General features: G+C 45.9%; 1 protein-coding gene across 1 annotated transcript in view; it reads left to right on the plus strand.

Moving 5' to 3' along the window:
• Positions 1 to 14,712, plus strand: part of rcan2 (regulator of calcineurin 2) — an 82,063-nt gene that overhangs the window by 1,830 nt on the left and 65,521 nt on the right. Inside the window, exon 2 of the mRNA XM_062550952.1 lies at positions 3,101 to 3,315. Within this exon, the coding sequence (XP_062406936.1) occupies positions 3,103 to 3,315 (213 nt within the window). The 5' untranslated portion in view covers positions 3,101 to 3,102. The remainder of the gene's footprint in view (positions 1 to 3,100; positions 3,316 to 14,712) is intronic.

The following is a 14,712-nucleotide window of genomic DNA, read 5'->3' on the forward strand; positions in this document are numbered from 1 at the left end:
GACAGCGAGAGAAGGTGAGTGACAAAGGAACTCCATCAGACTATTTAGCAGGCCGTGGCCACTGGCAGCATGACATTTACTGGCAAAATTCCTTAATTGAATTCCCCCTGAAGCTCTCCGTGCACCGGATTCCTTTCCGTGACAAAAACAGCACTTAAAGTACTTCCTCTCCTCCACAACCGCCAGACTATAACGGACACGTGGGGAGAGAGGGAGAGGGAGAGGGAGGGAGAGAGAGAGAGAGGGAAGTGAAGAGAGAGAGAGAGGGAGGGAAGGAGAGGGGAAGGGGGAGAGAGAGAGAGAGAGGGAGGGAAGGAAGGGGAGAAGGGGCTTTGACACCGTTGACCTCTGGGGCCGATTGAGTAGCTCTGGGTTTATTGTGCATGTATGTCACATAAACATCTGTGTGGGAAAGGCAGGCCATGATAGTGTAATGAAATGGATGGGTGTGGGGGTGTATATGTGTGTGTGTGTGTGTGTGTGTGTGTGTGTGTGTGTGTGTGTGATGTTGGTGATGTAGGGGGTTAACACTTCTCCTGTCTGGAGCAGTTCATTTTAATCAAATGCCCAGTGATGTGTGCATTTCATTAGCCCTGAGGGTTATTTTTAGAAGCATTCACACCGGCACAAGAATGAGCCAGACAGCGAAAGCCTCTATCTATAGCAGCCAGGGAGACAGTGTGAGTGGGTGAGAGAGAGAGAGGGAGGGAGGGAGGGAGAGTAGCAAGGGAGCTTGTGTGTGTGCGTGTGTGTGTGTATGTGTGTGTGTGGATTTAACACTGCCTGTATGCTGTACATGCTATAGGAGTTGGTATGTGTGTCGGTGTGTGTATGTGAGTGATATGTGTGATGGAGAATGTCCCATGTGTGCTAACAGGTGATCTGTACATCTGTGTTGGTAGCCACTTGTAAATGCATGTCTGAGTATACAGATGTGGTGTGGTGTGGTGTGGTGTGGTGTGGTGTGGTGTGTGTGTGTGTGTGTGTGTGTGTGTGTGTGTGTGTGTGTGTGTGTGTGGTGTTGAGGGTTATTGATCCTAGAATAGCACTGGGTCTTTAGGGGGTGAGTCTGACAGTTCTGACAGCCAGAGCACCTCGGTATTCTGGCTCGTCAGGAGAGATTACCAACACCAGCAACAACGGTGGTGAGTGTGTGTGTGAGTGTGTGTGTGTGTGTGTGTGTGTGTGTGTGTGTGTGTTTCCATGTGTGAGCTGAGGTATGTGGAGGGGTTTTGATGGTAGCTCACCCACCTAATCTTTTGGCTGGCCATGAGCAACGTTCTCCAACTGTCGGAACATCTGTTCGCCAGGGTTCCAGGGAGCTGAAGGTTCTGGCGTGTCCCATCCTCAGTAGGTCAAAAAGTAGGGTCCCCTGGGTGACCCATGGTCCTGGGTGGCCTGCAGTTACAGACAAACTCTCACAATGCCTCAGCCCATATCTGGAGTGAATTCAGATACTACACCTGATCTGAATTCACTCCAGATCTGAAGTGATCTGGAGTGAATTCAAATTGTAAAATGCTCCCTTAGTCCAGAACGGAGAGGAATGGAATATATAGTCTGTGGGCTGCATAGACAGTTAGATGCCCTGCCGTTTGGAATTTCATAGGCATGGTGCCTTACAGGTGCACTTTGTTTGGTCGAAGGCAAATAATCCCATATAAAGTATCTTAGATTAGTTCATTGTCCTCGGAGGAGAGATTCAACTCCACCAACACTTTATTCACTGTTAACAAGCTATATCCCCTTGTGCAAATAAGGGAGCAACATATTTCTAACCTGTTGCTTGATGGAGACCAGCACAAATAGCAAATGCTTTGAACCAAATGAACCAAAGCTTGCTCTGTGCAAACAGTAAGGCATATGATTTTCAACAGCTGCTGCCTGCGGGGTATCAATTGCACCAGAAATGATATCCTGTCCTGCTTTTAGTGCTCATTACAATCAAGTTTTTTTTTTAGTGTGCTGAAAATGTAGGACACTTCAAAGGGAATAGAGCATTTGGGACCATGCAGATCTGTTAGTCTTGAGATGGTCTCTACTATAAAGGCCACGACTTTTCTCAGGTCAGTGCGGAGGTGTGAAGAGGTCACTTGCGAGTGGTTCACTTGAATGGCCAAGCCAGGTGCCCTTGATTGCATGGAGGCTGCAGCCTTTTTCAAAGAGTGCACACTCTATCACTCTACAAAGGAATGTTGCCGTGCGAACTGTTACATATAAGGGGGAAAAAACGTGAAAAGCCAGACAGCAGAACAATTTGCTAATGTGCCTATTATTTTTTTTTTCCCTCTCGGAATGCAACGCATGATACAAATCCCAGAATCCTTTGGAGGGGTGCAGGCAGTGCCATCGATGAATGGGAAAAACTGTAGGATCGCAATGTCCATCAGAAAACCAGGTCAATCCATGGCCATCCAAATCCATTCCAAAAGAACATCTCTCGGTCTCCCTCATTCACATCAGCTGCAGACGATTAAATTAGTTTCACTCTTATACGCTAATATTGAAAATATTGAGCGATATTCATCAGGTCTCAGGTCGGGGCGGGAGGCTTGAATCCTGCCCGTGTAGCAATAACTCCTGAAGCTCACATGGTAGCGTGAGACACTAGCAAGGCCAGAGTTATGGATTCAGCTTCAAGGGAAAGTGCATAATCCTGAAATATGGGCCTCCACAGTAACTTCAAGTGCCTCTAAGCAGCCATGCTAGAAAGCATAAGCTGAGTGTAATGTTCTGTTGTGGGAAAGTAAATCTTCTTTCTCTCCAGTAAAGAATCGGCTACCTTTTTTTTGTGGAAACCACAAGACTCTTTTATCTGGGTTTATAGCTGCCAACCCTCCATCTCTCTGACTTAGTTTGTGACTCAAGCCTGGAGCATATATCACGACCAGCCCCAGATCACTTTACAGAAGACATACTGTGGATCATACGCGTAACAGCACTTGAATGTGCACCGTCAGAAGCAATATGCGGGGTTGTAAATTGTACAGATTGCTTATGATGTTTTATGTTCTCAGTTATACAAAGCCAGTGCTTATAAGCTGTTCTGTTCTTGGTATTTTCTCCTCTCTCTCTCTCTCTCTCTCTCTCTCTCTGGCAGCCATGAAAGGAGAGCATTTATTTAGCAACCTGCGGGGCTCGCCGTTCTTCCAGAGGGTGTACCGGCTGGGTGGAGAGGAGCTGGTGGTGCTGCAGGCCTCGGTGGGGCCGGCGCTGGGGGACAGCTTCCACCAGATCACGGACTTCAACGACCTCCCCACCTCGCTGTTCGCCTGCAACGTGGACCAGAGCGTGTTCGAGGAGCAGGACGGGAAGGTCAGAACAAGTCCCCTCCCTCACGCTCTCTCTCTTTCTCTCTCTCTCCCTCTCTCTCCCTCTCTCTCTCTCTTTCTTTCTCTCTTTCTCTCTTTTCACTCACTCTCTCTCCCTCTGCATGTATTTGTATTGGTGCTAAGGTGCTTGTTTGTGTCAGTGTTCTTGTAAGTGAGTGTGACTGCTTTTAAAAGGAGTGTGACTTTGATGGCGTTCCCTTTATCTCCACTCTATGGCGTCTCTATCTGTTCTGGGGCTGCGGCGAGCGACTATGAGCACTCATTACTTTCAACTTCCTCAGTTCCCCCAGCAGAGTCTTTGTTCATCGCAGAGCTCCCCAAATGAGCAGGCACTTTAACAAAACAAAAAAAAACAGATTACTTTGTTTGTTACCACAAGCCCTCTCAGAAGATCAGAAATTACCAGAAAACAAACGGCCACGGGCACACATGAGCTTACACCAGATGCATGGCAAGCAGAGCTTTTCAGTAACGCCGCATCACAGCACAAGCACTACCCCGTTGCTATTTACTGGGAGCACCTCAGGTGTGAGAAGCTCAAAAGCAGCCTACAGTACCTCATCCCCATATCCTTGGGCCTCTTTAATCATTAGCACTCTTGGGTGAACTGCTAACTGTACTGGAGAAGTCCCTATTTTTGGCACCGCACTCCTGTTGACGTTTGAAAAGTGAATGTTTTTATTTTTTATTTTACACCTCAATGTTTGCTGTACCATTTAAGAGGAATTAAAGGGATAATCCGGAGTGAAATGCACTTTAGATCAATTTTTCGGACTATTGGGAGTACATACGTTGAGTTGACACCAAAATCATGTCATTCGGATGTATTTTGAGAAAGTTCGAGTTCACCGTTTTTAGCCAAAACTCGTTAGCCTGGAAGTGACCGGGGCAGGTCCTTTCGCCACTACAAAACGCTATTTTTATACCTCTTCTACTGTTCCAAACAACGCTACACTTACGTGGTAGTGAGTAGAGGGTCCCTAAAGCCAAACCGAAGTATCCCCACGTCTTTATGTGGTCGGATAGAGAGTCCAGAATGAATTTAATCGAGTCAGTACCTTCCGGAAATGTCGCAGCGGCAGCTGCGCAACGCTTCAACAACACTTTACTAACATTTCCGGAAAGGTACTGACTCGATTAAATTCATTCTGGACTCTCTATCCGATCAGGATGTGAGCATTTTATAGGGGCTTGGGGGAGGCCAGTGAAACTGACGGCCTGTTAGATGGCCTGTTAACCTTGGCCTAAGGGCATCTCTTATATGGACAGGGGAGTGTGTCTGTGTGTGTGTGTGTGTGTGTGTGTGTGGGGGGGGGGGGGGGGGGGGTGAAGAGAGAGTTGCATCTGTGAGTTTATTTATTTATTTATTAATCACTCACACATCCCACCCTCTTTGGATTTCATATTTAGCATAATCAGAAAATGATTTCCTCAGCAACTCAACCCCACTTTCTCCTGTAAGCTGCCCCCCCCACACACACACACACACACCACACACACACACACACACACACACACACATACCACACACACCATCTCTAATAAAGGCTCCCGTGTCCTATTAGGCAGTCTAGTCAGGCACTTGCTGATGCGTCTGTCAATACTCAATTTCCAGCATCTCAGGATCAGCCCAGCGTCTGCCTTCTGCAGATTCCTCCAGATTGAGAGGCCTGTGTCCCCCTCTCTTTAACGACTAAACCCAGCGTCCATCAGCCTCACAAGCTCCGACTCGGAGCTCCAGAGCGACCGGCCGTGGCCGTCCCCGTCCGGTTAAGGGCAAGGTCGAGTAGCCGGTCCTCTTTGACAAGCGTTTTGTTTTGAGCTAACCTATTACGCCATCGGCTGAGTATGCCAGGGTCCACTTGTCTGGCTCCAAGTCATGGAACCAATTACCTGGACGCGAGCGAAACGAAGCAACCCCAAATAACGAATGACATTTATTCCAAACACACGAGGCAAGAGTAATGTCCTCCTTGTGCCTAGTGTTCGACCTGCGCTATCAATCACGTTCCGAAACGTGCTTGTTTGGAAACGAGCGAAGGCCCCTCTTCTGCACGTCCAGAGTGTAACGTATGCTAATTGTCAGGAGCTTGATTTGCCCTGCGCCAACGGAGACGTTTTATGGCTTTTCATCCGATAGCAAGCTGTGTCAGACCTCTCGACGGAGCACGCACGCGGACCGCTTGCTGATTGGCCACCGTAATGCATCTTAATTGGTGAACGAGGGAGAGAGGGGGGAAGTGTAGATGGAAAGAGGCTTCTTCTCCATAGGGTGGCCTGATTGTCGAGAGGATCATCTGCGCTGAAGGGGTTGGGGGGAGAGGAACTTGCACCTACCCCCCTCCCCCCCCCTCCCCATGCCTTGTGCCTCTCATTTCCCCCCAGCTGTACAGAAATGCAAATGCCATCAACTAGAGAGGAAGTGTGATCTTTGATGAAGTACTAGTCCAGCCTAAAATAGGACCTTGATGGACTTTCAGAAGCAGCAGGGAGGGATGATTGACAGTGGTGAGGGCCAATAAAGGTCACCGTAAAAGGGGGTGGTACTCTGTCGGTGCATGTGCTCAAGTGTGGTGATGCCTACCTACTGTGTGGGGGTGGCATGTTTCACCATCCATCTTGAAAATCCTATCAGTGAAAAGCAATCAGGGACAAAGCTTATGCAACGAGAAGCAGGGAGGAATTCAGGAACTGCTGATTGGATTTGCTAAACATCTGGGGAACGCCCAAATGTTCACTGTATTTATGAATCTAATGATGGGCTGGAAGGAAAACAAAGTGTTGTCCTAGAGGATCAACCTCTTGGTTGTGTGTGTTTGTGTGTGTGTGTGTGTGTGTGTGTGTGTGTGTGTGAGAGAGAGAGAGAGAGTGTGTGTGGATGTGTGTGTGTGTGTGTGTGTGTGTGCAACTATTCTATATAGACCCTGAAGAATGCATTAACATGTTTTGTTTGTGTGTGTGTGTGTGTGTGTTTGTGTGTGTGAGAGATAGAGAGAGAAAGCGAGAAAAGGAGAGTCTATGTGTGTGTGTGTGTTTGTGTGTGTGTGTGTGTGTGTGTGCGTGCGAGGGTATGTGTATGTTTGCTTGTGTGTGTGTGTGTGTGTGTGTGTCCCCACAAACACACAATTTACAATTGATCAGAGAGGTGAACCCACTGGAGCGCTTGGGGGTAGGGGGAGGGGTCATCGGAGCTTGGATGTCCGCCCCGGCAGCCTTGATTTGCAGGCTTGTCAGAGTGTTTGATGGGGGTTGGCACCTCCGAAAGTAGCGAGACCCCCGCTTGACGCTCCGCCCAGGCACCCCGAATCAATTTAATAAGCCGTGATAAGATTACCTTCATGAGACGCTGGGCGTGATGAATCAGATCTATTTATAGAGCCACCGTGTCACCAGACCCCCCTAAGAATAGATGGCGGCTCAGGAGGAGGAGGAGGAGGAGGAAGAGGAGGAGGAGGAGGGTGGAAAATCACCCAGACTGGAGCTCAGCTGACATGGCGAGGGAATGTACTGCATGGGACATTATCAGGGTCCCACTGGTGCTGATACAGTCACCGAAACCCCATTTTAGACCATTGTTGTATCTTAGGGGTCATGTATATGAGATTGGATTTATTTAGTTGTTGTTGTTGATGTTGATGTTGATGTTGTTGTTGTGTTGTTGTTGAAGATGGTGGTGGTGGTGGTGGTCCGTTTTCCAACAGTGGACGATACTCTTGGAGATACCAAGATACTCTTGGAGTGAAACCCAGTGGATAACAAGACAGAAACAAGCCACCTGATATATTCTGCTCTCAGTTTTCTGTCCTGTTCTGTATATTCATTGGTCATTTGGAAACACCTTCAGAGATCATTACTGATGAGAAAGCATTAAGCTACAGAAGGATTTAGGTTTGCAAGTGTTTGATTGCTGGTGGAATTCTGTGTATTAGGTACAGTATATTCAGATGGGTATGAGTAGAGGGGAGATCTGATTTCCCATGATATCAGTCTAGTCAAAATGTCTTAGGCCTACTTCGGTAAAACGGTGTTAAACATTAGAAATTGGTTGAACTTTTTTCATCATAAAATGGTTCCTGGCAGTACAGTGTGTTATGCTCTTACATTGATAGAATATGCTACTTCCGACTCATTTTGCCAGATAGGGTCACAAATGGTTCCTGGCAGTACAGTGTGTTATGGTCTTACATGATAGCATTAAGCTGGCCCGCTCAAAAGGAAGATGAAAAGGGCACTAGTATTGTGCGCATGTCATTAATCAGTAATACACACAGTTTTCCTCTCTCTCCTCTTGTTCTCAAAGTTAATCATTGCATGTCGGAGGAACTGTTCTCCTGGTGTCAGCCGAGAAGGCGTACAGGCTATCGCATGTCCACAGTCACTGCTGTTGAGCCCTCAGGTCCCCAGCATGATGGACATTTGACCTTTTTTGTCAGCACCGCACCATCGCCCAGAGCTATACTGTTTACAGGAGGTGTTAGCATGATTAGCGGTAGTAGCACGATTAGCGATAGCATGATTAGTGGTTGCACAATTAGCGATAGCTCCATTCAGAGGAAGTGGAGGCCTGGCCATTTCTATGTGGTTCACAGCGTCTGTGTCTGTGTCTGGCTCTGTGGTCTAGGTTGCTTTAGTGTCTGGCTGAGAGGTGAGAGCCCAATTGGCCTTTCCCCCTTTTTAACTCACATTGTTATTCTTTCCTGTAAGGGAGAGGATCTAAAAGTGCAAACCAATGGAAAGTTTTCTATTATGGGAGCTTAACATAGTGGCTATTAATGGAATGTGGGAAGAGGAATGAGAAAGAGAGGGAGAGAAAGATGAGAGATGAAGAGATGAGAAAAGACAAAGAAGGAAATGGGACAACTGAAAAATCATTGTGTGCAAGGTGAGGAACAGGAGCTCTCCACTTCAGTTATACACTTCCTTCAGAGAACATTGAAAAGTTTGAAGGAAGTACATTTGAAGGGAGTGTGGTTTTCATGGGAGGGAGGTTATGTAACAATCTCTCATCTTTCTCTCTCTCCCTCCCTCTCTCTCTCTCTCTCTTTCTCTCTCTCTCTCCCCCCTCTCTCTTTTTCTCTCGTGCTCTACTTTATATGGTCATATCGGTTTAATATGGCAACTTAGAAGTATGGCCTTTGTACTGCATGGATAGTTTTCCCTGTGGGTTGAAAATGTTAGCGTAGCCTACTATGTGTGTGTCTGGCCCCCACTTGCCCCCCCCCTCCCCCCTCCCCCCTCCCCCCTCCCCTTCCTCTTCCTTACAGTCCCTCCTCAAGGTTGGATAAAGTAGCCAAGTTGAAACTGCATCTCGGTAACGTGACCCGGTGTTAAGAGGACGGCGGGACAGTTTGCTCAGTCTAAAACGACTTTTACGGGGTGCGTGAGCCAGAGCCAAAGGCCTCTCGAAGGGCATTAACATTCCTGGCCGTCTTTTTATTGAACGGCTGGACGTGTGCGGCCCGGGTGTCTTTTGTTTGGCAGCGTCCGGTGATGCAAACACAATCCCTCAGCTGGAAAAAGTATCAGTGTACATGCCTGAGAGATTTTTGTGTCTTTGTCTTAATACAGCCAAGGTACAATAATACCCAGGCAGCAGTTCACTATCTGTTCTCCTGTCTTTATTTATCTCTCTATCTCTCTCTCTCTCTCTCTCTCTCTCTGGATATCTGGACTGGCTGCGTCCCAGCGCACCATGCTGTTTTGTTTTAATAGAACAGAAGACTTTTGAGGAATAGACAAGGTAGCCTTACGTTCACCTGAGTTGACGGTGATGAAAAAAAGAGATGACGGCAGCGCACAGCAGAAACACCTGTGAGAGCTCACGTCTCATTTGACTGCAGATCCTGAGGGGGCAGTGCACTTGGTCATCGTTCTCAGTTTCGCTTATTTGCACTGCCAGTACACATCATGGCTGTGCAGTAGCCTGTGGTGCTAAAAAAGCTACATTGTCTGCCTCTAGCCAAGAACTTAAGCCAGCATGGAGGAAAATAGTCTGGGAATTATGCACATGTTGTGGCATCTCAGATACTCTTACCTGTTTAGAATAGTGTCAGGTTCGTGGTGGAAAATGGGCATATCTTAAGTTTGGCCGCGGGGTCTAACAGAGCCGAGGGTGCTCTGCATATTTGCTGCCTCAGGCCCCGGCTAAGTAAGTTCTGGAACCTTCCGCGGCCATTTGTCAGCTGACAGGAGTAGATGAGCAGGACGGGGGTCTTTTTGGGTCACTCTCTGTTCAGGAACACAAACGCAGCAGCGTTTCTTGGAAGAGGGAGAGTGGTGTGAGGTACGAGAAGCGAGAGCAGGTGATTTATTGTAATCAGAAGGGGCAGTGATGGAAACTCAGGGCTCCGGCTGCCTCCCAGATTAACTCTGACTAACTCGACTAAAGGGGTGAAAATATTCACGGTTTCCTAAAATCCTGTCAATTCCTGGAGCTGTTGTTGTTTCTGTTTATGCTTCCGGAGGATTCCGCGAGGTGACCTTAAGTGTGTGGGCCTGGCGCGACACTGAGATAAACAACAGGGAGAGCTGCCGAAGAGAGAGGCCCTGAGGAAAGTTTTCTCAAGTGCTCAGCAGTCAGGAATATGAGAATCCGCAACTCTGAAAAACAAGCCATAAAGCCGTAAAGAAAAGCAAGCCATTAGAACAGGACTGCTATTGTTCTTTTTCCCTCTCATTCACAACCAGTGTGTTTTGCAGTCAGGAATGTGGGAGTTTCATCTGCACTGTGTTCAAGTCAAGAGTCCTCAATTCTGAAAAACAAGTCATAAATGACTGTTAATCATCAAATGATTCAGACAGAATTCTTTTCAAGTTTTTTCATTCACATTCTAGTGTGTGTTGTCGTATGTTCAGCATTGTTTCATACTTATTGTTCAGCCTACTAATTATTCAAGTAATTAATTAATTAATTAATTAATTTATCAAGCTTCCTCCATATATTGGAGATTACCCCTATGTTGGGATGGGGATGTTTGTCTTGTAGTCATATTGTACACTTTTATTCAAGACTCATGTTGTTGTCAATCCACTTGCTTATTGTTTTGTAAACACTTGATTATCGATGCACTTGTTGCACTTATTCCTTGTCATTAACATGGCACCCAAAGAGTAAGGGTGCACAGCTAATAGTGCTGTACTGAATAGTACCGGAGACAACAGTGACGAGTGTTTCTCATCTGCTGCGGTTCTTTGATTGAGGGAGCTCTCACTGTGTGTGTAGCTTTGATCCCTACACGCCATTAGGGATGTGAGCGCTCTCTCATCCCAGCCCTGACTGACTTCAACGCTCTGGTGAGGTTACTGATGTGCTGAAGGACCCAGTAATGCCAGGCAGAGGTAGCTTTGTATGGAGGACTGGAAATAGCTCATACACACACACACACACACACACATTCATTCACCGTCTTACTCACCCGGCTCTTTTTAAAGGTGAAAATTACACACTCCCACCTCCTCAGTTAAAGAAAACACAATCGAGTTCTTCTGATGTTGTATCTCTTTGACAGAAAATAGCATGCTGTACGTCATTGTTTTACGTCATTTGTTTACGTCATTTTCCCCATTTCATAGAAATCTGGGCCCAGGGTGGAGATGGAAGGGTTTTGTTAATTAATGTATTTTCATCCCAAGCTCTCTAACAATCTCTCTCTCTAACAAGTAGATCACCTCTCCAACAATTGCCCACAAGTGGTGTCAAATTAAGATGACTCACTCTACCACTTATCCTGTCCAGTGTATTGTAAACATGACTGTTGTGTTTAGTTGTTCCTATGGCAGCCGTGAGGTGCACGGCAGTTAAAGTGTAGTAAACAACATCACATCAATGCTGTTGGGTACCCTCCCTCTATGCAGGATAGTCACAATAACATTAACTTGTCAGATGGGACACACCTTTGACTATCAGACCAATTGTGTTTTTCATCAAACCAAGCCAAATATAACGTAATTTGCACTGCAAAAATCCAGTCACAAATCTATCTTTTTAAGTACAAAAATATCTTATTACACTATATTTTTGACTTGAAAAGAGACAAAAATACGTAAGATTGGGATTTTTTAGCAGTGTGTTATTGCTCAATCTATGGTAGAGTGCCTACTGTACGACTAGATATAGCAGGAGTAATAGGTCAAATAAACGCTAAAATGATAGGTTTGTGTTTATCTCCTTATCCGTAACTGCGTAAGCTTGCTATATTTAGAATATCATTTTCATGTTTGCTAACATTTGGCTGTGCGAGCGAGGGTCATGTACTGTAGGCTACATTGTGTAAATCAGGTCTTCAGGTTTTTGTTTCATAACGCTTGAGCTTAAAACAAGTAAGCCTCTGTCTTTTTTTGTTTGTTTTGCCCACGTGAACAGGTGGAGACCGCAACACCGCACATTATTATCAGTCAGTGGGCCTCCAACAGGTCCTCCTTGGCTTGCGCAACGCCATGGGCCGGCTTACAAAACCGCCAAGCTCTACCCTTCATTTGACACATAGTTTCTGGGAAAAGCTAGCACAAATACCTTTTAGCATATTACACAGCTTTAGTCGCTTCTCTCTCTCTCTCTCTCTCTCTCTCTCTCTCTCTCTCTTTAATGTTTTTTTCTCTCCCTCCACCAGTTATTTTGAGCATGTTCCCAAACCGTTGCCAGATGTAATTATGTAATTTGGTAGTGCGGTTTTGCAGTTGGATTTTTTTTTTTTTTTTTATGTAGGCAGAAATTATGTATTATGTCGCTAGGCCCGTGATGTACTTATTTGCATATGAATTAGAGGGGCGAGAAGAATGCATCACACTTGTAGATTGAGATTTTTTGAAAATGATTTATTTTTTTGTAGCGAGGATGAAAGAGAACCCGGTCTCTGATAGAGGCACATCAAGGCATGAAGCCAAATAACTTGTTGCCCAGTGCACACAGCTGTGCTGCTCTGCACACTGATGTCAGTTTTTTGGAGCGAGTTTTCAATTTAATGTGCAGCTGACAAAAAGCACACTGAGTGGTTTAACCAGCAGCGAGATGATGGCGCACAACAGACAACCTCACTCAGAACAACAGCAGCCAAGATGGTTCACAGATGTCACAACAGATAGGACTCAAGCCCAAATTAGCTTACTGATGTTCTGGTTGAAGATTGAATGGAAGCTGCAATACCCCCCCCCCCCCCCCCTCCCCCCTCCTACATGTAATAACCCCATAGACCCCTGAAGTAATAGCTTTGAATATAATGGGGGAGGCTCATTTTGCGTCCCAGATGAAAGCGGCGCTTTGAAAAGATGCTGTCAGTGAACCTATCCCCGCGTCTCCCCACCATCCATTCTTCATGTCTACACTGATCCCACAAGCAATTGAAAGAAGTAATACCAGGGCAATCAGAACAGAAACACGTACATCTTCCCTGACAGCGTCTGGGCTCTGGGGCGGATCTGGTTCGGATGCGGCGCGGGCCCGGGGGGGTGGCTCGCCAACATATCATTTGACTTGAAAGCTGGAGTTTGTATTTATCTGGCCTAGCATTTCCATCTCCTGAGAGCCAGAGGTGAGAGACTCATTTGAGCGTGTCGTATTCCGTGCCTCAATTTGTTCTGTCTGACCGCTGCTGTCCTTTCATCTGCATTCCAAATAATATATGATTTTCCTTAATGGCTGCTCATAACCTTTCGGGTCTTGATGTTAGAAATATGAATAATTACATGACAGATGGTTTGACAGTCGATCGAGCTCGCGTGAAATGACTGCGTGACTCACCACCACAGTGTCTCATTCAGCTTCTCTGTCTTTCTATTTTTCTCTCTAACACTCTCTCTCTCTCTTTCTCATCCTTTCTTTCCTTTCTGCCTTTCTCCCGTCCTGCCGCTCATAAAAAACTCTCACTCTCTCATTCTCTCCCTAATTTGATCTCGCCTCATCTTTCTCATTCTCACCCCTCTGCCTCTCTCTTTCGATTTTTCTCTTTCTTTCTCTTTCTCTCTCGCTCCTGCTGTCTGTGTACCTTGTGTGTAGGTTAATTACTCTCCTCTGATTGACCTGCCTTCTCACTAATCACAGCCTGTCACTGGCTTTTCACCTTGTGGGACAGAGATGTCAGCGATGAAGTACGCTTTGATAAGAGCTATTATCTAACCTCAGGAGAAGGTGGGGGGGAAACCTGACATTTGCTTGATTCGACTGTCAAAACGAAGCAGGAGCTATTCATTTGTGCAACACATCTCTGGTGAAATATTTATATATTTATGTTGCCATACATTTTTTTTTTTTTTTTTTTAATTTCTGAAGATTTTTATCAGAGGTTGTCTCAGCAGCTCAATGGCGTAAATGGCAAAGAAAACAGCGCTGAAATGTCATCAAACAAAGGTGGGTAATGCGAGAGGCTTAGCGTCGTGTCTTCGTTTAAGACTTGGCATTTAACACTCCTGGGACACAGATTCAGTGTGATCAAGCTCAAAGCTCTGCACTATTTAATAGAATGACAAATGAAACAGTAGGAGATGAAAAGGCAAAAGGGAATATAACATCACATAGCCCCAATACAACTTCTGTTAGAGGAAACAGCCTCCTGATAGGATATTTTGGTCCCACATATGAAGTATCCCTGTAATGACATACAGTACTTACATAAGAACAGAATAATGCAGGCCACTTCTTATGCACACTACATGCTACCAACCCCAACGTTACAGTAATCCCGTTCCAAAATGTATCCCATAAGAGTACACTCATTCATTTGAATTACAGTATATAGTATATCAATTCATGTTACTTGATAGTACATAATGCTGAAGGGCACTCACTATGAAGTGGTGCAGGCTATAAGTGCCTGGAAAGGATCTGCTATACAATAACACAACGTATGAAACTTTAGTGGAATGCAATGGAATGCTCACAGAATGTATGAGATTTAGGGGGACCCTATGCGGTTTTGGACATTTCTTTGCTGTTTTCCCACTTTTTGCTCGCAGCTCTCTCTGCCCAGCTCCCCCTACAGCTTCAGAGTGTACATTTCACTACACTCCTCAATCGGCCAGCCTGCCGTTTTCTCTTTCCCTGATCCTCCGGCAGCGGTTTACTCGCTTTCTGCTTCTTTTTGCTGGCTCCACCATGACGAATGTCTGAGAAACTCCGCCTCTAACTTGTTCTTGCCGGTGTCTGGCGTGTATGTGTGTAGTGCAGTAAAGCAATTTGCTACATCGCGAGGCTGCTAGACTTCCTGACACTCAGGCCAGGGCCCGCCGACCCAAAGTTGCAAGGGTATTTTTTCAGCTCACATGTGCAATTCAACCTGAAAAAAATTATATGACCATTCCAATGATTTTGAATCCAATGATTCCCCTTTAATGGAATTCACCGGAATGCTCACAGAACGTATGAGACTTAATGGCATGCTGTGGTAGT

This window comes from Sardina pilchardus, chromosome 12 (assembly GCF_963854185.1).
Source record: "Sardina pilchardus chromosome 12, fSarPil1.1, whole genome shotgun sequence".
NCBI classification, from domain to species: Eukaryota; Metazoa; Chordata; class Actinopteri; order Clupeiformes; family Clupeidae; genus Sardina; species Sardina pilchardus.